Source organism: Garra rufa, chromosome 6 (assembly GCF_049309525.1).
Source record: "Garra rufa chromosome 6, GarRuf1.0, whole genome shotgun sequence".
Classification (NCBI taxonomy): Eukaryota; Metazoa; Chordata; class Actinopteri; order Cypriniformes; family Cyprinidae; genus Garra; species Garra rufa.
In genome coordinates this window covers 51,551,623-51,576,268 of record NC_133366.1, presented here as the reverse complement: position 1 = coordinate 51,576,268, position 24,646 = coordinate 51,551,623, and the positions used below count along the sequence as shown (strand labels likewise).

Sequence of the window (24,646 nt, the reverse complement as noted above, 5' to 3'; positions counted from 1 at the left end):
ATATATATATATATATATATATATATATATATATATATATATATATACTAAAAATATGTAAATATAAACTAGTATAATGCAATATATGTAATAGAATACAAAAATGAGTATAGATATATTTTTTTAACCATTAAGCATCATAAATAATTTTGAGTATTAACATATTAACACAATTTAATATTATTTTATATATATATATATATATATACCATTACAAATTGAAAATAAAAAAATGTATCCATTTATTGTATAATATTAATTTCAAAAAATTAATTAAATTCAATCATTAAGCTTTATTAAAACATGTTCTGTTTTTTAAAATTTAATATTAAGATAATTTTACAAATTATTTAACAAGTGTACATAAGGAACTTATATATGGATGATGTATTTTTTAAGGTTTTATTTTTTTATGATTTTACATTGAAAAGAAATGTGAAAAAGTGGCATTTTTAGACAGTAAGGTTTAGTTATGGTTTAATTATGTTTTGATAAATTTTCTAATTTATTATGCAGACACTAAAGTTAACTAGCTGTACTGAACTGTACTGAACCTGCATTTTCCAGCTATTCTAAATGCAGTTTGCTCATGCATGTTATTTCTGTGCATTTTTATATATTAACTCATGTGTTTCTTTACATCAGGTGATGAAGAGAGCGGCTCGGGCAGCGGAAGCGGCTTCACCACAGAACCTGAAGTGGTCCATACGGAGCCCCCGATGGTGGAAGCAGATAAAAGCGACCCGCAGCCACCAACAGACGCGGCGGGCCATCAGCAAACGCCTTCGCTGCAGTTACTATTGGCTGTAACGGCCCTCACATGGCTGCTGCTGCTGCGGTGGAGATAATGGCAGTAGGCGGCACGCGGCACACGGACGTTTTAAGACAGACGCAGCGTCGCTCGCGCTGTTAGCCTTCCCAAACTGGACCGGACGTTTTCCACACAAAAAATATCAAGAAAAAGCCCACGAAAAAAGGAGAGCAAGCTAGCTAGCTATCTAGACGTGAGGAGAAGAAGAGCGGAGCGCAAGCCTTTGCATCCTGCTTGTTCCAAAGAATGCTTGGTGCAATCAGAAGCCAACTGCTCTCATTTCTAAACAAAGTTAAAGGAAAAACTAACTTTTCGGAGGAAAAGCGGTCGCCGTGCAAAACAGGATCGCTTTACTTTTTTCGGGGATTGAATGGGAAAATATGAAAATCTATTTTTGTTTTTCTTTTTATACCTACTGCATAAAATAACAAAACACGCTTTTCTTTTCTTTTTTTTTTTTAGCGTTTCGCCCCCTCCCGAATTCATTGTATGATAAAAAGCAGACGTTACACAAAAAAGTACGAATAAAAAATCTATATAAATCAACTCGTTTATGTACCACTGTGAGAATGCATGGGAGGTCATGAGTAAATGTTTTTACTGTGATTTTTCACACGAGTTTACTCTTTCGTTGAAGTGTTTTTGTTATTTCGCTAGGCTGTAGGACTTCAGATGGTTTTAGGTGAGCGTGAAGGTCGAGTTTTACCGAGGGCTGCTCCTGGCTTAATTCTAAATAAATGCTCCATATCTTAATATATAAAGGTTTTAGTTATAAAATGTTTTCTTACAGAGACAGATTTATTTATATTTCTAATATAATTATATATTTTGGCTTTACCAGTTAGCAAGTTTTATTCAATAGCGCTTATCTAATGAAATCTAACAAGATAGCTTGTTTTTTTCAGTGCAAAACCCATTAATTTATTTTGCCCATTATTATTTTCCTTTCGGATGCACCTGATATAGAAAACTTTAAAAGAAATTTATTACTGAATAAATCAGTTTCCTTCGCCCCATTTGTAATTCTGATTTGGGATAGCTTCTCTATCGAAAGCCAGTGTTAAACCCGACTGATTCAAGTTTCTTACGCTCATTTATATACTCATCATTGTAATCGATTACTGTATGTATGCACAACCCTTATTTACTTGTCAACTGCATTTTTTCAGTTTTATATTTAGCTCATCATATCAGCGTTTCATGTATAAACATTTACATTTACAAAATTATTTTGTTGTGAATCAATAGGCCTTATTCGTGAAACTAAAGCAGATTGCATTTGTAAGTACACTCTTTAAAAAAAGGTGCTTCACGAGGCCATAGAAGAACCGTTTTTGTCTAAATGGTTCCATAAAGAACCTTTAACATCCTGTTTCATAAAAGGTTCTTTGTGGCGAAAGAAGGTTTTTCAGGTAATAAATAGGTAAGAAAGAGATGGTTCTTTAAAGAACCTTTGACTAAATGGTTCTTTGTGGAACTAAAAATAGTTCTTCTATGGCATCGCTGTGAAGCACCTTTATTTTTAAGAGTGTATTATAAATTATAAACCACATATAACAAATGTCTATTTTATACAATCGACATGCAAAATGTAGCATTCCATCACTTGCTCACCAAAGGATCCTCTGGAGTGAATGGGTGCCGTCAGAATGAGAATCCAAACAGCTGATAAAAACATCACAGTAATCCACACCACTCCAATCCATCAGTTAACATCTTGAGAAGCCAAAAGCTGTGTGTTTGTATGAAACAAATCTATCATAAAAACGTACTTCATAACATAAAGCATGGGTGCCCAACCCTGTTCCTGGAGGTCTACCATCCTACAAAGTTTAGCTCCAACCCTAATCAAACACACCTGAACCAACTAATTACTCTCTTAGGTAGCACTTGATAGTTACAGACAGCTGTGTTGGAGCAGGGCTGGAACTAAAGTCTGCAGGTGGGTAGATCTCCAGGAACAGGGTTGGGGCACCCCTGACATAAAGCATATATAAAGTGCTTTCTCCAGTGAAAAAGTTGTCTGGTCTGAATCAAGAGAGAAATCTGCACTGCAAAAGGAAGGATTAAGAAGGATTGCCTAAAGTAAAAATGATTGTCTTGTTTTCAGAAAAAAATAAGTTAAAATTAGTTTTTGCTTGCAACAAGCAAAATAATCTGCCAATGGTGTAAGAAAATGTTTGTTTGTTTGTTTGTTTGTTTGTTTTCAAGCAGAAAACTAGATTATTTTTCTTACCCTACTGGCAGATTATTTTGCTTGTTTTAAGCAAAAACTCACCTAATTTTGAATAGTTTTTTTCTGAAAGACAATAATTTTTACTAGAAATCCTTCTTGATTTAAGAATTTTTAGAAAGCATTTTTTGCAGTGTGCACTTTTCATCATACAATGAATTCGGGAAGGGCGCAACACTTTAAAAAAAATTGGCTTGTAAATGGTGTTTGATCTGTGCAGATTTCTGAATCAGAAGACAAAAGAGCTCTAAATGAATATGATTGTGGATTTTGATGTTAGAGGACAACAGGAGATGGTCAGACTCACATTTTAGAAATGTATAAACATCTTAATGATGGATTTTTTTCTTACAAACACATCTTTTTGCTTAACAAGATGTAAACTGATGGATGAATGGAGTGGATTATTGTGAGTATTGTTTGGACGCTCATTCTGACGGCACCCATTCAGGATCCATTGGTGAGCAAGTGATGCGATGCTACATTTCTCCAAATCTGGTGAAGAAGCAAACTCACCTACATCTTGGATGGCCTGAGGGTAAGGACATTTTCAGCAAATTTTCATTTAAATTGCATTTATATTGTTCTGCTATGTTTCACGAACGAGGCCCGATGAGTTTGAGTCGCTATGAATGTTACAAGGGCACTTTCTTGGTTTGACTTGTATCTTTAGTTATGAATGTTCCCAATCCAGTGCAATTGAAATCCGATTTATGCGTTGAACAAACAGACCGAATTACCAGTTTAATGGCTCAGACCTCCCGTTACGAATGCTGGCATGTGTTAATGTATCGTTTTATGACAGCCTCTCCAAACAAGTCGTGGTTTATGGAAGGACGTCGTGCATTCATCCAGAACCATAAAGCTGTGCTTTATGTGCAAAGCCGCCTGCTAAAACACTCTTTTCATCATTGAAATGCAAAGATGCTAAAAGATCCTCTAATGTCCTGTCCTCAAAGAGGCGTGAAGGTTGAATTGCAGCATCAGTGAGGACGTGTTGAATATAGACACACAAACTGCTTTGAAAATGAAATGAGAGAGAGAGAGAGAGAGAGAGAGAGAGAGAGAGAGTCCGGTGATGCTCCGCTGCATCTGGTTTTGAAGGCAGGACAGGTAGCAGAAGACGATGTGCTTTTTGCTCATTCCTGGGTACTTTTGTTTTCCCAGAGAGGTTCAGAAAGCACCTCGGTGGGTTTTGGAAATGAGAAATTCAGTGAGCCAAGAGAGAGGGCACGTTGAGGGAAGGTCAAACACAGAGCTGTGTCTTAAAGTCAACATGAAGTCAGATTTTGATCCCTATTTACTTTGTAACATCTTTTTAGTCCTTGTGCTGTGCTAAAAATCCTTTACATTATTCGGTTTTCCCAGCCTAAAATGACCAGTCTTTTAAAAAATTTGCTTATAAATCTGTTCTTGCTCTACATTATCACCAAATCTTGGCTTTTCGTCTACTTGTTTTCTTTCAATTAGCACAGCTTTTGTATTTCTTTTTGGAACTGGACGATCATAGGCCTGATTGATCTGAGCTCATGCTCATGTTTTTAAGTAAAAAAAAACTCATGCTCCTCAGTTTTTAAGAAAAATCGATTTTCTGTTTTCACTCAAAAACTCATTATACATGGTGATCATTAGTGCATTAACTTCGGCAGCCCAAAGCTAAAATTAAAAGCTAAAAATAAGTAAGCATTAATGAAAACTAAACTAAATTGATGGAACTATTTTAAAATAGATGAAAAAAAAATCACGTTCAAAATTCAAATCCAAAATTTAAAAATATCTAAAATAATATTTAAACATACATGTGACCCTGGACCACTAAACCATTTGTAGCAATAGCCAAAAATATATTGTATTGGTCAAATTATGCCAAAAATCATTAGGATATTAAGTAAAGATCATGTTCCATTGAAGGTGTTTTGTAAATTTCCTACTGTAAATATATCAAAATTTAATTTTTCATTGGTAATATGCATTGCTAAGAACTTCCTTTGGACAACTTTAATGGCAATTTTCTCAATATTTAGATTTTTTCACACCCTCAGATTCCAGATTTTCAAACAGTTGAATCTCACCTAAATATTGTCATGTCCCAACAAATCATATCATGCATCAATGGAAAGCTCATTTATACAGCTTTCAGAGGATATATAAATCTCAATTTCAGAAAATGTACTCTTATGACTGGTTTTGTGGTCCAGGGTCACATGTATACAGTAAAAGAAATACAAACTGAAGTTATGTTGCCTTAGAGCTTATGCACCTCAGTTTTTGACTGGAAAAACTTGTATGTAATTTTGACAATGTTCTCTCAAAAACTGTTTTAAAATTAACTAGTATTTGCAGCAAAAAAAAGAAAATTCACTCCAGGTCAAAATGACCTGAACACAGCATGAGGGCTAAATGAACCGTTTACTTTGGGGAAAAAATAAAATAAAAAATGTTTTTCCACTGGAAGTGAACATTACAGAAGTAAAATTGGTAATTTTATCCTGACTTTAAGTGTTGGATGTGAATGCAAAGGTAATGCAGACTAATTTCAAGGAGGTACAATTGATGAAAGTTATTAGATGTCATGCAAACTTTACTTTTAAGGAAGTCAAAAGATCTTGAAGGTCCCAAAAGGGCTGGTCGCTATATAGATCACAAAGGGGCATGGAAAAACACAGATTTTTCCTACGTTTTCTCTTCCGTTGCCCTCCGTTCTTGTGCGCTCCTGTCAGAATCTGAAGACGAAGCATGTCATGTAAAACTTTTCCTAATAGCTTGCGTGTTTTTGCTTGTGGTCTGAATGTATTTGGCTTTTCTCTATCGTGTGGAGATGATGTCGATTCAGCCGTATCGCCTGTTTTATTGGTCTCGGAGAATGCGAAGGATCTGTCAAATTGTTCTTATTTTACATTTTAACGTCTTTGATGGATACAACCCAGATCCAAGCACTATCTGTTTCTATAGTTTTCTTATTTTTCACATTGCACTTTGAAATTGAGTTCCACATTTAGATCTTTATATGAGTGGTGAAACAAGAAAAAAGAAAAACGTTTACATGTAAACAAGTACAAGCCATGTCAAATACATGTTTGAAACACTTTGAGAAGATTGTGGTCGGAAAGTGAACATTGTTCCTACTGAAGCGCGCTGCTTTGAGCTACTATAGGTGACGTTTTAAAGCGACATTTATGTCGTGCAAGCAGACATGCCTTACAGTTTGTTTGTTTTTTGTTTTTTTAAAGAAAAAAAAAGTACTAAATGGATTGCATATTTGGATTTTGTTACTCTCTTATATACAGACAAGTAATGAAGGGGTGCAAATAAACATTTTATATGAAAAAAAACCATTGGTGGTTTTTTTTTTAAGTGTGTGCATCTAAGAAATCATGCATTTATGAAATGAAGTTGATTGTCAATTAGAGATATGCTGGTAAGACTCATGCAGACTTTATTTAAGCATGCTTTACAACTCAAGCATTCAACCAAATAAATTATAAATATCTAAAATAATATTTAAACAAAACCACTAAACCAGTCTTAATTAGCACAGTTATATTTGTAGCAATAGCCAAAAATATGGTCAAAAATGGGTCGAATTATCCCAAAAATCTTTAGGATATTAAGTAAAGATTATGTACCATGAAGGTATTTTGTGCATTTCCTATCGTAAATATATCAAAACTTAATTTTATACGAAAAAAACAAACAAACAACAACAAAAAAACATTGGTTGTTATTTTTATGTGTGCATGTAAGATATCATGCATTTATGAAATGAAGTTGATTGTCAGTTAGAGATATGCTGGTAAGACTCATGCAAACTTTCTTTAAGCATGCTTTACTACGCAAGCATTCAACCAAATAACATTTATGAATATCTAAAATAATATTTAAACAAAAATGTGACCCTGGACCACTAAACCAGTCTTAAGTAGCACAGTTATATTTGTAGCAATAGCCAAAAATACATTGTATGAGTTAAATTATGCCAAAAATCTTTAGGATATTAAGTAAAGATCATGTTCCATGAAGGTATTTTGTAAATTTCCTACCGTAAATATATCAAAACTTAATTTAATATTTTATATGGGGGGGAAAAAACAAACATTGGTTGTTATTTTTATGTGTGCATGTAAGAAATCATGCATTTATGAAATGAAGTTGATTATCAATTAGAGATATGCTGGTAAGACTCATGCAGACTTTATGTAAGCATGCTTTAATACTCAAGCATTCAACCAAGTAATTTAAAAAAATATCTAAAATAATATTTAAACAAAACCACTAAACTGGTCTTAAGTAGCACAGTTATATTTGTAGCAATAGCAAAAAATACATTGCATGGGTCAAATTATTCCAAAAATCTTTAGGATATTTAGTAAAGATCATGTTCCATGAAGGTATTTTGTGCATTTCCTACCGTAAATATATCAAAACTTAATTTTATACGAAAAAAACAAACAAACAACAACAAAAAAACATTGGTTGTTATTTTTATGTGTGCATGTAAGATATCATGCATTTATGAAATGAAGTTGATTGTCAATTAGAGATATGCTGGTAAGACTCATGCAAACTTTATTTAAGCATGCTTTACTACGCAAGCATTCAACCAAATAACATTTATGAATATCTAAAATAATATTTAAACAAAAATGTGACCCTGGACCACTAAACCAGTCTTAAGTAGCACAGTTATATTTGTAGCAATAGCCAAAAATACATTGTATGAGTTAAATTATGCCAAAAATATTTAGGATATTAAGTAAAGGTATAGGATATTCCATGAAGGTATTTTGTAAATTTCCTACCGTAAATATATCAAAACTTAATTTAATATTTTATATAGGGGGAAAATAAACAAACATTGGTTGTTATTTTTATATGTGCATGTAAGAAATCATGCATTTATGAAATGAAGTTGATTATCAATTAGAGATATGCTGGTAAGACTCATGCAGACTTTATTTAAGCATGCTTTACTACTCAGGCATTCAACCAAGTAATTTGTAAAAATATCTAAAATAATATTTGAACAAAACCACTAAACTAGTCTTAAGTAGCACAGTTATATTTGTAGCAATAGCCAAAAATATGGTCAAAAATGGGTCAAATTATCCCAAAAATCTTTAGGATACTAAGTAAAGATCATGTTCCATGAAGGTATTTTGTGCATTTCCTACCGTAAATATATCAAAACTTAATTTAATATTTTATATGGGGGGGGGAAAACAAACATTGGTTGTTATTTTTATGTGTGCATGTAAGTTATCATGCATTTATGAAATGAAATTGATTGTCAATTAGAGATATGCTGGTAAGACTCATGCAACCTTTATTTAAGCATGCATCACTACTCAAACATTCATTCTGCAGATCAAATCTGATTTCGATGAAAACGCTGATGCAAATTTAGTGAAGGAAAGGAAATCAATCAGGCTTCAAGGAATAATTACATGCATAAGAAGTGTTTATGGTTTAATGGGCAATGAATGAACTTGCATTTAAAAAACGCATAATAAAACATCATTAACTTAAAGTTTGGTGAGTAAATGAGTCATGATCCCAAATCAATTGATTCATTAGGGGAAAAAAAATCCACTATTTGGTTGTTTGTTTTTGTGTGCAGTCAGCGAAAACATCACATTGAGAAGTGTTCGCCATATTTATTTTCAATGTATTACTTTGCAGAACCCAATCTTTCTCTCTCATTGCACACAATTCATAACTCGCCGAAATATAAATATATATTTGTGCTGCAGTGCTGCAGATTCGGGAAACGCTGCCGTAACCACCTATTCAAGTTTTAATGAACCATTCCTCCTGAAACAATTTACTGGAAACCGAAGGCCTTTGTTGATGTGGAAAGAAACATTAGGACAAACCTTCATCGGCAAATTTAGATCAGATTCGATTTATGTGCACAGGCACAAAATGATGCATTTATGCACATTACTTTGGCTGTAATTATAGAGCATTTTTGCTTATGCATGTTCATTGTGGGAACATTTGACTAAATTGTACAGTACTGTAGGTGCTACTGAATACACCTAATTAGGCTGAAAAATGTTTTGCATTGGTAAACTCAATACCCAATAGGTCAGAAACCTAAATTGACAATAAACACTTAAAATAATCCCCAGCAGTTTGTAAATGATCTTTAAGCTGCAGTATTCTAGGAATAATGGCTTTTTTTAAATCCACTTCATATGAGCATCTGCCACTGGATATTATCCAACTCTCACTTATGATTTTCTAGTGTTTTGAGCTCAAGGAGAGATCATCTTATATTAAAGCTGCCTCTCACAACGCTTTTTTTTGTTTGTTTTTGATTATGTAGGTGATTATGTAGGTGTAAATGTGACAGTAACTTCTTACAAAACCTGTCAAGAATTTGTCTAGGTCAAATCAGACTTATTATAATACTGTGATGATGATGATTTTTTCCTTTGGATCTGCCAAATTACATACATAAACCAAAGACACTTCTTTGTTGAAGTGATAGAATTAGCACATTGTTGACATTGTTAAACACTAATCACCATAATGGTGACAAAACAAAATACGGCATACTGAAGATAAAATGTTGCACGCTAAAACTAAAATGAAATCTAAATATACTTGAAAAACTAAAACTGAATTAGAAAACACTGGAACAAAACTAAAACTAACAGTGAACATTAATGAACACTAAACCAAAATGATGGGTCACTTTACAAAAAGTATCATACTAGAACAAATAACATTTGTAAAATAGAAAAAAAAATGTAAATGTTGTTTAAGGGAACTGTATGTAGGATTGTGGCCAAAACTGGTACTGCAATCACTTTCAAAATACTGTAGAACGGTGTATCCCCTCCCCCTCCCCCATGACTCCAGGTTGCCAGCTAAGCTGCAGGATCATAGGCTGCTACAAGGAGCTTCCAATTGCAAGTGACGAGTCCTACACAGTTTTTTTTTTTTCTTCTGTTAATTATGGTTATGCTTCACGAGAGATGTTTTCCTAAGTAATTGTGTATCGCAAAAATTTACTAATGGCGATTAGCCAAATGTTTCGTAAAGATGTACTGTAATACCACATTTCAGTTGGAACATAGATTGATTTCATACCCTGCTAGTGGTGCGATATAAAGCTTTTTATGAACGCATTTAGCACGGGCGACCGTGAAAAATCCACTGTGTACGGAAGCAAAGTTAGCCAAACATACTGTAGATGAATCTTACCTGTCCAGGAGAAAATTAGCAACGTTGGCGTCTGTCTTCAAATTCTTCTCCGTTTCTGCCGTCTCCATCTTTCAAATGCATCTCCTAGACAAATCCTTGTGTTATTTCGGACTTAGTCACGACGTTATTTCGGATTCATAACTAGGCTTTTAGGTTTCGTAACTTTATACATGTTTTATCCGATACGTTCGTAACTGCAGCTGAGCTGGCAACCCGGATGACGAAACTCTACTGACTTCGTGATTGGTAGATAGCTGGAGGGTGGAGCCTCAGACCAAAACACAAAATGACAACAATAACATCAGTTGAGGGCTGCAACTTTCACTTTTAAATAACAATATCCTGGCCGGACCACTGTTGTCAGTGATATAAGTATTTGAAATGAACATGATTTCTTAATGTCTAGTGACATGTCAGGGCCATTTTATGATTAACTGAAATACATTTCTTACATACGGTTCCTTTAAATAAAAAGTGCACCATAAACCCCAAGAATCAAATTAAATTCAACAACACATAAAATGGTCAAACTAACATTGAATATTAATGGATACTAAACTAAACTGATGGATCAAAATAGATGTAGAAAATTAAATTAAAATTTAAAAAAAAAATGGAAAAAAATTTTTAAATAAAAAATTCACCATAAACCCCATAATCAGAATGAAACTAAATTTAATGATGCCGAAAAAGCTAAAACTATCAGTGAATATTAATGAATACTAAACTAAACTGATGGGCCACTTTTAAAATAGATGTAGAATATTCATCATAAACCCCATAAAGAAAAGAAAAGGATATCCAACAATGCCAAAAAAGCTCAAACTAACAGTTAATATTAATGAATACTAAACTGATAGGTCACTTTAAAAATAAACATAGAATATGATATATTATACAATATATATATATATATATATATATATATATATATATATATATATATATATATATTAATATAAAGTACTGATGGGTCACTTTAAAAATAAATGTAGAAAATTACATTAAAAATTAAAAAATATATAATACTTTAACAAATAACATTTATAAAATAGAATACAAATGTTGTTTAAATAAAAAGTGCACCATAAATCCCATAATCAGAATAAAAATAAATTCATTGAAAAAGCTCAAATTAATAGTGAACATTAAGTATTACAGTTTTATTCAAAACTGTAATACTTTAACATTAAACATTTAACATTAACTTTTTCTACCACTCAGAAAGACAACAGACATGTTGACTTAATGCATTGACAGTCCATAAGTACAAAATCTAAAATAAAATCAATATACGTTAAAACTAAATTAAAAAGTCTTAACAGTGAGCGTTATTGAGTAAACTAAACAACTGATGAGTAATAAAAATAAAAACATATTTAAAAATTCAACACTCTAAAACTTTACACAAGTACATATTAACCAAAAATATACTGTATATAAATAAATGCTGCTTAAAAAAATTCACCCAGTAAGACAGAAAGAAAGAAAAATAACAATACTTAATAATTAATAATTAAGTATATGATTATAACCAATAAGCCAGAACATTTCAAATACCCTAAAACAGTAGGCTAATGCACATTAATATTGCTATACTTTTTACTAAAAACACATTTGTGCAAAGTAAAAGTAAAATGTCAGAATGATCACTAATTAGGTCCCGTTTTTGCAGTCGAATCATTTAACTTAAACTGAAGTTGAATGAAACTAAAGCCAACGACTCCGTGACCCCGTCGCCCGCATCTCATTATTTCCCAGCGCACACCTCGGCTAATGACCTCGCGGGTCATAAAAATCATCAGGTGCCAGAGAGCATCTGAATATTTGATATGATAAATTGGAGTTCCAGTTGAATTATACAGAGCATTACACTGGAACACCCCTCTATGAAATATTGATGACATCATTTCCTCTTTTAACAGACCCCTCAAACGACTCTGAATATTTTGCTCTTGTAATAAAACTCTGAATGCATAAGCTCTCATCCAAACCCTAGCCAACTGCACTGTGTACTCCCTGCATAGGCATCTATGTAGGCAGATCACCTGATTTTAAGTTGAGACACTGAGACACAAAATAACTAATAGTTATCACCTTACTTACTCAGTTGATTGATTACTTTGATAATTGCAAACATTTTTTGTATTACAAGATTTCTAAAATGTTAGATTTAATTATGCAAATGATCCATTATTTAATGAAATATGCGCTAATTTGCATGCATTTTTAGTACAAAAATCTAAACACTGGATGAAGTCAGTTTCAAAATTCTTGTTTAATTTAATTGACATATTAGAGTCAAATGTTTTTACAGAGGGAATTTTGGGTATCTCATTTTGTCACATAATTCAGAAAAACTTAGAACAGACAGGAAACACTATATTTTTTTAAATTTTGGGGGGAATAAAGTGTTGTATAAAATCAAGCAAATTATATATAAACAAACCCCTCTGTAAAAACCTTCGGGATATAGACAGGAATAAAAATGTCAAGTTTGGTGTGTGTATGTGCTACTGAAGTGTAGATTTGTGACTCAGTCTAGGAGAAAAAACTCATTTTGAGAAAACGGCCTTTAAAAATATGCATTGTAATTTAAATCTGACACAAATAGATGAAGTGCTATAAAAGAAACACTTGACAGATTTTTGGATGTTTTCTTTCCACTACACTCTTAAAAATAAAGGTGCTTTAAAAGGTTCTTCACAGTGATGCCATAGAAGAACCAATTTTGGATCCACAAAGAACCATTCAGTCAAAGGTTCTTTAAAGAACCATCTCTTTCTTACCTTTTTTATAATCGGAAGCTTTTGGGAAACAGAAAGGTTCTTCAGATGTTAAAGGTTCTTAATGGAACTATTTAGACAAAAAAGGTTCTCCTGGCATCGTGAAGCACCTTTATTTTTAAGAGTGTAGTCTAAAAAAATGCTTTAAGAAAAACCAAAAAGCCCAAAATCTCAAACTTGATAGGTGCATAAAAAACTGTGTTTTTGCCTGCAGTGTCTCCCCTTAAAACAGAAATAAAGTCTACAGAGCTTAATGCATATTTAATGAAATATGCACTAATTTGCATACATTTTCAGTACAAAAAATTAAACACTGGATGAAGTCAGTTTTAAAAATTCTTGTTAATTTTTTTTTTTTTTGACATATTAGAGTCAAATGTTTTTACAGTATCTCATTTTTTACAACATAATTCAGAAAAAAACTTAGACAGGAAACACTATATTTTTTACCACTTTTGGGGGAATAAAATGTTTTATAAAATCAAGCAAACTATATATAAACAAACCCCTCTGTAAAAACCTTCAGAATATAGACAGGAATAAAAATGTCAAGTTTGATGTGTGTAAGTGTAGATTTATGGCTCAGTGTAGAAGAAAAAAACTCATTTTGAGGAAACGGCCATTAAAAATATGCATTGTAATTGAAATCTAATTGAAAGTGCTATAAAAGAAACACTTAACCGTGTTAGAACCATTCAGTCAAAGGTTCTTTAAAGAACCATCTCTTTCTTACCTTTGTATAATCAGAAGAAACTTTTGGGAAACAGAAAGGTTCTTCAGATGTTAAAGGTTCTTAATGGAACCATTTAGACAAAAAAGTTTCTTCTATGGCATTGTGAAGCAATTTTTTAAGAGTGTATAGTCTGAAAAAACGCTTTTATGAAAAACCAAAAAGCCCAAAATCTCAAACTTGATAGGTGCCTGCAATGTCTCCCCTTAAAACAGAAATAATGTCCACAGAAAGTCAATATCCCTCTTGACAGCAAAAATGTTGTGGATCATTAAAATAACTTCCTTGTAGGATCTCGTGCATTATGTTTTTGCTGTAAGGCAACATAACTATGACTTAATCAGGAGTTACAGATACTTGGCAACTCGTGCAATCTGCTTTCCCTCAATGATTTTCTGGGTTGAACATCTTGCATTCCCTTTTTAAAAACAGCCCCCATTCCAGTTCATTTATATGCCGACTTCATTTATTTAAGAGACAGTGGGCGGCAAAAAGAGAAGGGCACAATATTAAGGATATTAAGGTCAGAATGTACAAAGCGAATGTGGGCTTTCATAATACCCGTCATTTCTAGACTAATTGGGAATGGCCTTTGACTTACAGCTAATAACACAGGGATATTGGAGACACAGTAATTCCCATGGAAATAAAGGAACGCGTAATAAAATTAAATCTGAGTTTTCAATTTTCCAGTCCCTTTAGAGTTTACAAACTAAATGGGTTCCCGATTCCACATGCGGGCTAATGAATTTCAAAAATAAGCTGGAGAGGGGAATTTAAATACGGACGCTTTCCCACTGGAAGATCGTTCCACATAAACGTGGCCTTGTTTTATCATGCGCTGAAAACAAGGCGGAGGTCAGATTGATTTGAAAGAGATTACAATATTAGCGTTTGCAATTGAAAACATGAGAAAAATGGCAGAAGCATCTGATTGTATGTCATTATATGTGACCCTGGACAAATACAGTCATAAGTAGCATGGATTTTTTTGTAGCCAATAGCCAAAAATATAGATTTTTCTTTTATTGTATTTTTCTTTTGTTTCTTATTATATGTCATTTTATGTAAATATATGCAAACTTAATTTTTGATTAGTAATATGCATTGCTAAGAACTTCATTTGAACACCTTTGAAGGCGATTTTCTCAATATTTCGTTTTTTTGCACCCTCAGATTCCAGATTTTCAAAGAGTTGTAGCTCCAAATATTGTCCCGTCCTAACAAACCATACATCAATGGAGTTTTTATTCAGCTTTCGGATTATGTATAAATTTAGATAATTAAAAAAAGACCCTTATGACTGGTTTTGTGGCCATGGTCACATATTTTGAAGATATAAAATTAAACAATTATTTGTGATTAATTAATGGTTTTATTTGTAGTTAAGTTTTAGCACACTATACATTACAACTGTATTTATAAAAATAAATAAATAAATAAATAAATAAAAACATACAAGGATGATGGTAGTCTAAACTAAACCAATAAAATAAAATAAAAAATAATAATAAAATGAAAAAATTTTTAATTAATAACTATTACACATTATTTCTGACAACTTAAATATTTTGATTATGTAATGAGTAAGGGGCAGTCTAGTATTTTTTTGTAAATACTATACTTTTAGCAATGCAAATAACTAGTTAATAATAATTAGTTTTTTCCATGTTTACATTGATTTTCAAAGCTTATGTGATATAGGCTTTGAATTATTTGCCTCTTTAAAAAAGCAAACATTCATTTGCTATACACTCTTAAAAATAAAGGTGCTTCACGATGCCATAGAAGAACCTTTTTTGTCTAAATGGTTCCATAAAGAACATTTAACATCTGAAGAACCTTTCTGTTTCACAAAATGTTCTTTGTGGTGAAAGAAGGTTCTTAAGATTATAAAAAGGTAAGAAAGAGATGTTCTTAAAAGAACCTTTGGCTGAATGGTTCTTTGTGGAACCAAAAATGGTTCTTCTATGGCATCACTATGAAGAACCTTTATTTTTAAATGTATTTATTCAGCTTTGAGATGATGTATAAATCTGATTTTTTCTTTTTTTTTTTTTACTGACCCTTATGACTGGTTTTGTGAGCCAGGGTCACATATTTTGAAGATATAAAATACAATAAAATAAACAAATATTAATATTAAATAATAATAATCCTACACTAGTACACTTATTATTTCTGACAACTTAATGTTAGCAATCCAAAGAACTTTACAATGCTTTTTTTATGTTGATTTTCAAAGCTTATACTGTGATATGGACATTAATTTGCTAAAGGCATAAGGCATGAACTAACAATAAGCCATTTATTTTTATAGCATTGTTTAACCTTTGCTAGTTAATAAAAGTGTTTATTTCTGTGCTTTAATTAATATTAACAGATGCGATATTTGATGTTAAAAATGTTGAAACGAAATTAAAATAACCAATATAAATTCAGTTTTCTTCATTGATAGTTCATTCTAATGTAGTTAACTAATGTTAACAGATATAACCGGTAAGACTTTACAATGAGGTGTCATTTGTTAACATTAGTTAATGTATTAACTAACATGAATGAACAATTCATTTATTAATGTTAGTTAATATTAATTTAGCTCACAGTGCAATAACTAATGTTAACAAAAACAAATTGTGATTTTAATAAAGCATTAGTAAATGCTGAACTTAACTAAGATTATTAAATGAGTATTGTTCATTCTAAGTTTGTGTTAACTAATGTGTTACTCAAACCTCAAACATGATTCACAAATGTTAAATACAAATATACATTCTGAAATATATGACAGCAAAGCGTGACATAAAATTATGACAGAAATAATAATAATAATAAAATCCAAATCCATGATTGCAAGCTTCAGTGCATGCTGGGAACTTGCACAACATTGTTTGGATGACTCTATTTGGAAAGTTGGACAAACATATGGACAATTATTTCATTTTCTAAGTATGATAAACAAAATAGTTTTGTTATCAACATGTTTAAAATATTCCTGTCTAGTTTAGACAAAATAATAAACTGACTCCAACTGTTTTATATTAGTTAAGAGAAGATTCTGCCTGTTGGATGTTTGCAGTATAATAATATGCAACAAAATATGAACAAAAAGTGTCTTGCAAAATCTTTGCCAGACTGTCAGCTGCTATGTTTAAGAAATCAATTATTATTTACAGTGGAAATAGCACAGTATTAAAGCCTTGAGCACTCCAGTTCATTTTCAACAATAATAATTGCAGCAAATGTTTATTAAATCCAAAGTGAAATATGTCAAATGCACATTTTTGCTAAAGTCTTCCCTTCGAATATGGCATGGTGAGTTCTTTAAACATTAGCTAATATAAAACTAAACAATTATTTGTGATTAATCAAATAATGTTGTTATTCATAGTTACAATAAGTTTACAATAAAAAAAATATAAAAAGAAACACCATAAAATGTAAGAGAAACCCTTGTGGGAACAGATACAGATGCACAAAATATAGGTTGAAACATTAAAATGATTAAAACATGGATGTTGGTAATGTAAACTAAACAAAAATAAAATAGAATAAAATATTCCTATTACACTTATTATGTCTGATAACTTAAATGTTTTTCTTATGTAAGAAGCAATCTAATATTTTTTTTTTATAATCTAAGACTGTTTAATGATAGCAATTGCAGCAAATGTTTATTAAATCCAAAGTGAAATATGTCAAATGCACATTTTTGCTAAAGTCTTCCCTTCGAATATGGCATGGTGAGTTCTTTAAACATTATCTAGTCTCATCTTTTAATCAATATTTGAAATTTTTTTTTTTTTTTTTTTTTTTTGCAATCTTTCTAAAACATCTCGTTAGAGGATCTTGGACAAGTTTAAGACACAGAAAGAAAGAAAAATAAAGATGAGGTGGAAACCTTGGAAGAAACTCAGTAAATATCCTCTATAAGAACGACACTGAATGGTGAATCGGTAGCATTTGTTTTTTTACATCAGTTTGATTGAAGTTTTTCATCATCCAACAATGTTTTCGACTACAAAGTACAACGAAACTGTACTTTTAAATGAAAGCTTGAGGATTGAGAATGCAATTTCTCTCTGAATGCAGGTACACATATATGCTATTATACTTCGCTCAGAGACTCTGTTCAGTATTCTGTATGCACGATCTAACTTTTTTGTAGAAAAAGTTTAGCTTTTGAATGGCAAAAAGCTATCATCATCCTGTGAATGAAGCTGAATATGTATGCAGGAACCAGCTTTGACTATGAATTGAGAGGCGCTCTTGTTTCGGAAAGTGCTACTTGAATGGCAATTGAAGACATTATGATGAGCTTTTTTCCAAAGTGAGATATTCTTAAGGGTATATTTCTCCCAAAAGTGATTCTATCATGTACTCACAAGGTTTAAAATGATTTTCTTTCTTTTTAGCAGGATCTCCAACATGCACTTTTCCATTATGGTGAAAGCGAACGTGGACTGAAGATGTCAAACCTTAAAAAAAGGCACCATGTGGTTCATGCAACGTGTGTGCTGTAATTTTGTCCTCCGCCGTAGCCGTCAAATCTCATTCCTGCTTCAGTAAAACTTCCAGCACACAAATGGTTGCAACTTACCAAACTACAAACTTCTTATCATTTAAAGTAGTTAAAGAACAATTCAATCTACTCTTGTGCTATTGCTTTAGTTCAACCTGAAATTAAAATTGGCTGAAAATGGACTCAACCTCGAGCTATTGAGGATGTAGATGAGTTTGTTTCTTCATCAGATTTGGAGAAATGTTGCATTACTTGCTCAGCAATGGATCCTCTGTACAAGTGTGTAAATGCATACAGTGTCTTGCAGAAGTATTCACATTTTATGTTGCAGCCTTATGTTGAACTGCTTTAAAATACTTTTTTTTACATTAATCTACACTCAATGCACCATAATGACAAAGCAAAAACAAAATTGTCACAAATGTATTAAAATGGAAAAAAAAAAAAAACTAAAATAAGTACATTGCATAAGTATTCATACCCTTAACTTAGTTTTTAGCTGAAGCACCGTTACAGCCTCAAGATTTTTAGATATGATGCAACAAGATTTGCACATCAACATTTGCCAATTATCTGCTATACTTCATCTCACCTTTTCACCTCTCAAGCTCTGACATTTTCAGGTTTTTCTAGAAATGTTTGATTGAGTTCCAGCCATTCACAGAGTTGTCCATAAGCCACTCTTGCTGTGTGCTTAGGGTCATTGTCTTGTTGGAAGGTGAACCTTCTGCCTAGTCTGAGGTTCTGAATGTTCTGGATTTGGTTTTCATTAAGGCTATCTCTATATTTTTGCAGGAATATTTTGAAGTTGGATAAGAAAATGAGATGAGAGCTTTTTGACATACCCTTACTGCCTTGAACCGGAATACACAGAGTTCACACAGACCTAGAAAAGATGAGCATTTGAGGTTAAAAAGTATAGAAATTGTTTGTTTGTTTGTTTGTTTTTTCATTTTGCTAGATAGGACCCTTCTTCCTTGGCTGGGATCATTTTAGAGCCCTTTGAAACTGCATTTAAACTGCATTTTGGAAATTCAAACTCATGGGTACCATATAAGCCCATTATATGGAGAGAAATACTGAAATGTTTTCCTTAAAAAACATAATTTCTTTACGACTGAAGAAAGAAAGACATGAACATCTTGAATGACTGGGGGTGAGTAAATTATCTGCAGTTTTTTGTTTATGGAAGTGAACTTCTCCTTCAAGGGAGATTTCCGATGACAGCGCTGCTCAGTGCATTTTCGGCTGCGTCTTAAAGCCTGTTGTTGAAAGTAAAAAAATAACTTCCTTGTTTACAACCCTGTTTTAGTGTCCTTCACTATAAAAGTCTTTACTGATGACTCACTCACTCTCTTGTCACCATCTAATGGTGGAATAATGAAACTAAAATCACCATCGCAAACACAAACCATATTCCAATACTACATACTGCTATTAAATAATACTAGTATTTTTCATAAAATATTATTAATCGAATATAATTAATAAACAACAACAACAGCCACCGTAAAACTTTCTAGGCAATTCAGTCAAAAGTACAAAGGCAGCGCTCTGATATACAGCATTGAAGTTACATAACTTGATGAGATTTTGCCCTCAGCCAAAACTATTTGCTCTGGAACGAATGGTAGATTATTGAGAGCAAAGACTGCCTGTTAGATTGAGCCAAAACAAATTATATCTAATGTTTAACCACTAGACATGTGTCAGTGGCAAATTCCAGAAGATTTGTCCGCAGTTAGGCTGTTCAACAAATACATTTTCACCTAAAATACTCTTGAAACTACTTTCTGTGACACAAAATTATATTATTTATAAAATTATACTAGATTTGGGCATCCGCCATAACACTCGCTGTGAGAAATACCGCAAGCGGAGTGATATAAGTTTCATTAATGCAGTAACTGTCCCTTTAAACAGAAGCCCTCTCACTGTTTTATTTGCTGGTCCTCTGACCTTCTAGACAGGACGTCCCTGTGTTGACATCTGAAACATGCCACTGTTACTTTCACCTGTGTGAAACATGTTTAACCCAGTTCACAGTCCTGACCCTTCAGTTCCCCGCAGCCGCTTCTGAATGCCGTCCATTATTCCTGTCCTGTTCCCATGACAGACTCGCTGTGTGTCCCAAACCCCTCTCCCTCTCCCTCACAGCAGCTCCCGCTGGATGCGAATCCACTGAAAGCAGCTACAGGCAAAGAGGAAAACCCCACGGATTATCTGGACACTGAATACTAATGAACGGCAGCAAACGTGATCGCAAAGAGAAGCAGCGTCCAAAATAAACTGGACCACAAAACCAGTCTTAAGTCGCTGGGGTATATTTGTAGCAATAGCCAAAAATACATTGTATGGGTCAAAATTATTGATTTTTCTTTTATGCCAAAAATCATTAGGAAATTAAGTAAAGATCATGTCTATGAAGATTTTTTGTAATATTCCTACTGTAAACATATCAAAATGTAATTTTTGATTAGTAATATGCATTGTTCAGAACTTAATTTGGACAACTTTAAAGGTGATTTTCTCAGTATTTAGATTTTTTTGCACCCTCAGATTCCAGATTTTCAAATAGATGTATCTCAGCCAAATATTGTCCTATCCTAACAAACCATACATCAATAGAAAGCTTATTTATTCATATGATGTATACATCTCAGTTTTGTCAAATTTAACCTTATGACTGGTTTTGTGGTCCAGGGTCACATATATATATATATATATTATAGATACACTGACCATTTTATACTGACCATTTTTTAATATTAATTTTAATAACATAAAATTGCTTTGGTGTAATTTAGGATATAAATTATAATCTTGTGTTAGGAAGGCAATTAATTTTTGTTGATAATTTATTTATTTATCTATATTATTATCATTAAATAGATCAAATAATAATAACAATAATAACCATCATCAAAGAAAAGTAGGATCCAAAGTTAAGTTACATAAACTTATTGATTTAATTTTAATTTAATTTTAATATGTAAACAAAATAAAAATCAAAATCAAATAATCATCATCATGATAATAAATGTATAAATAAACAAAAAACAATAATACACAAAATAAATACATTTTTATACAAAACCTTTAGTTATATATTTTATATCATAAATACTCTTTAACATCTTGAATACATAAAAATCAGCAATACACAAATATACTAAAGTTAATATACATATATACATGCATGAAATAATATCATCATAAATGCATAAATACAAAAAAGAATGTTTTTGCTTACATAATTTAAATTACAATTTTAAAATATTTTAATGATTGTATGAAGAAATATATATTGGAGTATTTTTTAATCATAAATAATGCTTAACATGAAATAATAATAATCATCATCATATATAAATAATTAAAATAACAATAATACACAAAATTTAAATGTTAAAATATTAGAAATATATATTATTAACATAAATAATGTTTAACATAACTATCTTAAATACATAATACAAAAATAATAAAGTAAAAAAAAAACCAAAAATAATCATCATAAATATAAATAAATAAAAAACAATAATACACAGAATAAATAATTACATTTCATACAAAAAGTGTTAATTCATTAAAGTTTTTATGCACAATTTAAATGATTAAAAATATTGGAAATATATTATATTTATACAGTTTATATATAAATAATATATAAAAAAGCATAAATAATGCTTAACATATATGAAATAATAATCATCATCATGTTGAATACATAAAAAAATAAATAATACACAAAAATAATATATATAGATACATATACAAACATGAAATAATGATAATAATAACATATAAATAATAAAATTACAATTTGAAAATATTTTGATGATTGTATGAAGAAATATATATTGGAGTATATTTTTATCATCAATAATGCTTAACACATGAAATCATCATCATCCTAAATATGTAAATAATTAAAATAACAATAATACACACAGAAAAAATAAATTGAAATTTTTAAAATATTAGAAATATATATAATTATCATAAATAATGTTTTACATAACTATCTTGAATACATAAATAATACAAAAATAATAGTACACAAAAATAATAAAGTAAAAAAAAACATAAAATCATCATCATAAATATAAATAAATAAAAAACAATAATACACAGTGCCAGAGGTCAAGAGAGGTCAAGTCTTAAGCATGGCGCATTAAAACAACGAGTCTATAAAGCAGCAGCAGCAGCAGGAAAGCGAGGTGTTCTGTTAAATATAGAGTGGCCTTTGAAAACTGTGGTTCAGTGATCGCTCAGCCTGAGAAACAGCAATTAAACTCTAGCCTGACAGGCCTGCCACGCTGAACTCTAGTCTGCCTCTGGCTCATTTCACCAGACGAGGAACAAAAGAACCGCCATTAAACATACAGGACAGACCAAAAGTTTGGACACACCTTCTCATTCAAATGAATGAGAAGGTGTGTCCAAACTTTTGGTCTGTACTGTATATTTTTCTGTTTATTAAAGTTTTTACTCTACATTTGTGCAATTTTCAGTGGGTTAGTGATATTTTTTAAATATATATAAATAAATAAATAAATAAATAAATATATATATTAGAGGTGGGCCGTTATCGGCGTTAACGTGCTGCGTTAACGTGAGACTCTTATCGGGCGATAAAAAAAAATATCGCCGTTAATCTATTCTCAAAGTTGGGTTGGGAGCTGGGTCTAAACTACGCAAGATATGATGACTTTCACCTTGATAGTTTAGTATGGCGTTTAAATAGAGTCAAAAGTCGCGCGCACGAAAACCACGAGCACGCGAATGAAGCAAGCGCGCAAAACAGACCCACGAGAGGAAAATAACAACGCGCGAGTGCATCTGTGCGCCCGCGAGCGCGCATTTGTACACCGCGAGCGCGCAGAACAGTATTTAGGAGCGGAAATGAATACTGGCGCAAGCCCCTGCTGCCTAGCGCGCACAACAGCACTTGAGCGCTCGCTCGCTCGAGTTGACTTTTGACACTTTGAGGGCGGGGCAATGACTTTTGTCTTCCCACCTGTGATTGGTCATTTGTTTAATCAGTTTCACTCTTGTTTAAACATGTAGCAGGACTTTGGCTTTGAGTTTCCAGTGCAATATATTCAATATATGATATTGTATTGTACAATTTCGAAGGTACTTATTTTGTTTACTTATTTTGTTTAATGTTTTAACATTATTCATTAAATATCTTAATTTTAGATTATAAAATGCATGTCAACAAGCCATTACTACAGTATGTATTAATTGAGAGGTAAACATGTTAACCTATTGTTTACCTTATGCCAATATCTCCGAAAAGCACATGTAGGTTTACACTTACACATATACATATACACTTAAATGTAAGTTTACACTTACCCTACTACTTTTATATTAAATGGTGATAACATGCATTGTATGATCAATGTGCAAAATGATGTAATTGTCAATCTTTTAGAAAAGCAGATCAGTGTAAGTATAGGTAAGAGACAATCCTCACTGTTTCTTGTTGCAGGCCGGGAAAGGGTGCTTTGCAGCAGTGAGATTACCTTTCTTGTTGCCTCCTGCAATTCTTCCTAATAACAGTTTACAGATATGTATATAATCAGTCTTTCGTAATTATGAGCTGACTACTTTACAGAAATCAAAAAGAAGCCAAGAACATGATGGAATTGATCACTTAGAACCAAAATAGATGTATGCAGAATATTTTCATAACAATTAAATACATTTATTTTATATTACTGCTGTTGTCAAATAGCCAATTCCCAATTTATGGTATTAAGGACAATAATGCTTGCCATTGTGTTTTACCTCCTTTTTCTCCAACATCTTTGGGATTCTTTGACGAAAATGCTGTAAGGGGTATAGGGGAGCCGGCAGATTTTTTTTTTTTTATTCAAACAGATGAAATATACAATCATCTTCAGGAGAACATTAATAGTGTAAAGAAGATAGAAGTAAGAAGAGGAGAAATAAAATACAGTAAGGGGGTATGTTGCTTAGAATAAGAAAAAAACATATATAATAATTAAAAATAATAATAATGTAATAATGTAATAATAATAATAATATGTGTTAACAGAAATATTTTTTTCATATATTTCCAAAAGCCTGACACATTCATTATTATTAGTCAAACAAAAAGATGTGAGCAGTGAGTCAATCTCAATCAGAAAATGTTGAAGAGTGGGAACTGAGCCCATACATTTTTGCTTATGTATGAAGAATTTGCCAAACAAAATTAAAAAGTTGAAAATATATTCTTTAGATTTGTTGGCAGGGTCAGAGTAATAACAAATAATATCTTTGAGGAGCCGGCAGATTGTAGTTGATTGGGTTTTACAAATGACCAATCACAGGT

General features: G+C 31.8%; 1 protein-coding gene across 1 annotated transcript in view; it reads left to right on the top strand.

The window, feature by feature from the left end:
- The window catches only part of gpc6a (glypican 6a), a 35,606-nt gene extending 34,249 nt beyond the window's left edge, over positions 1-1,357 (top strand). The window contains exon 4 of the mRNA XM_073842693.1: positions 646-1,357. Within this exon, the coding sequence (XP_073698794.1) occupies positions 646-848 (203 nt within the window). The 3' untranslated portion in view covers positions 849-1,357. The remainder of the gene's footprint in view (positions 1-645) is intronic.
- Positions 1,358-24,646: the final 23,289 nt, after the last annotated feature.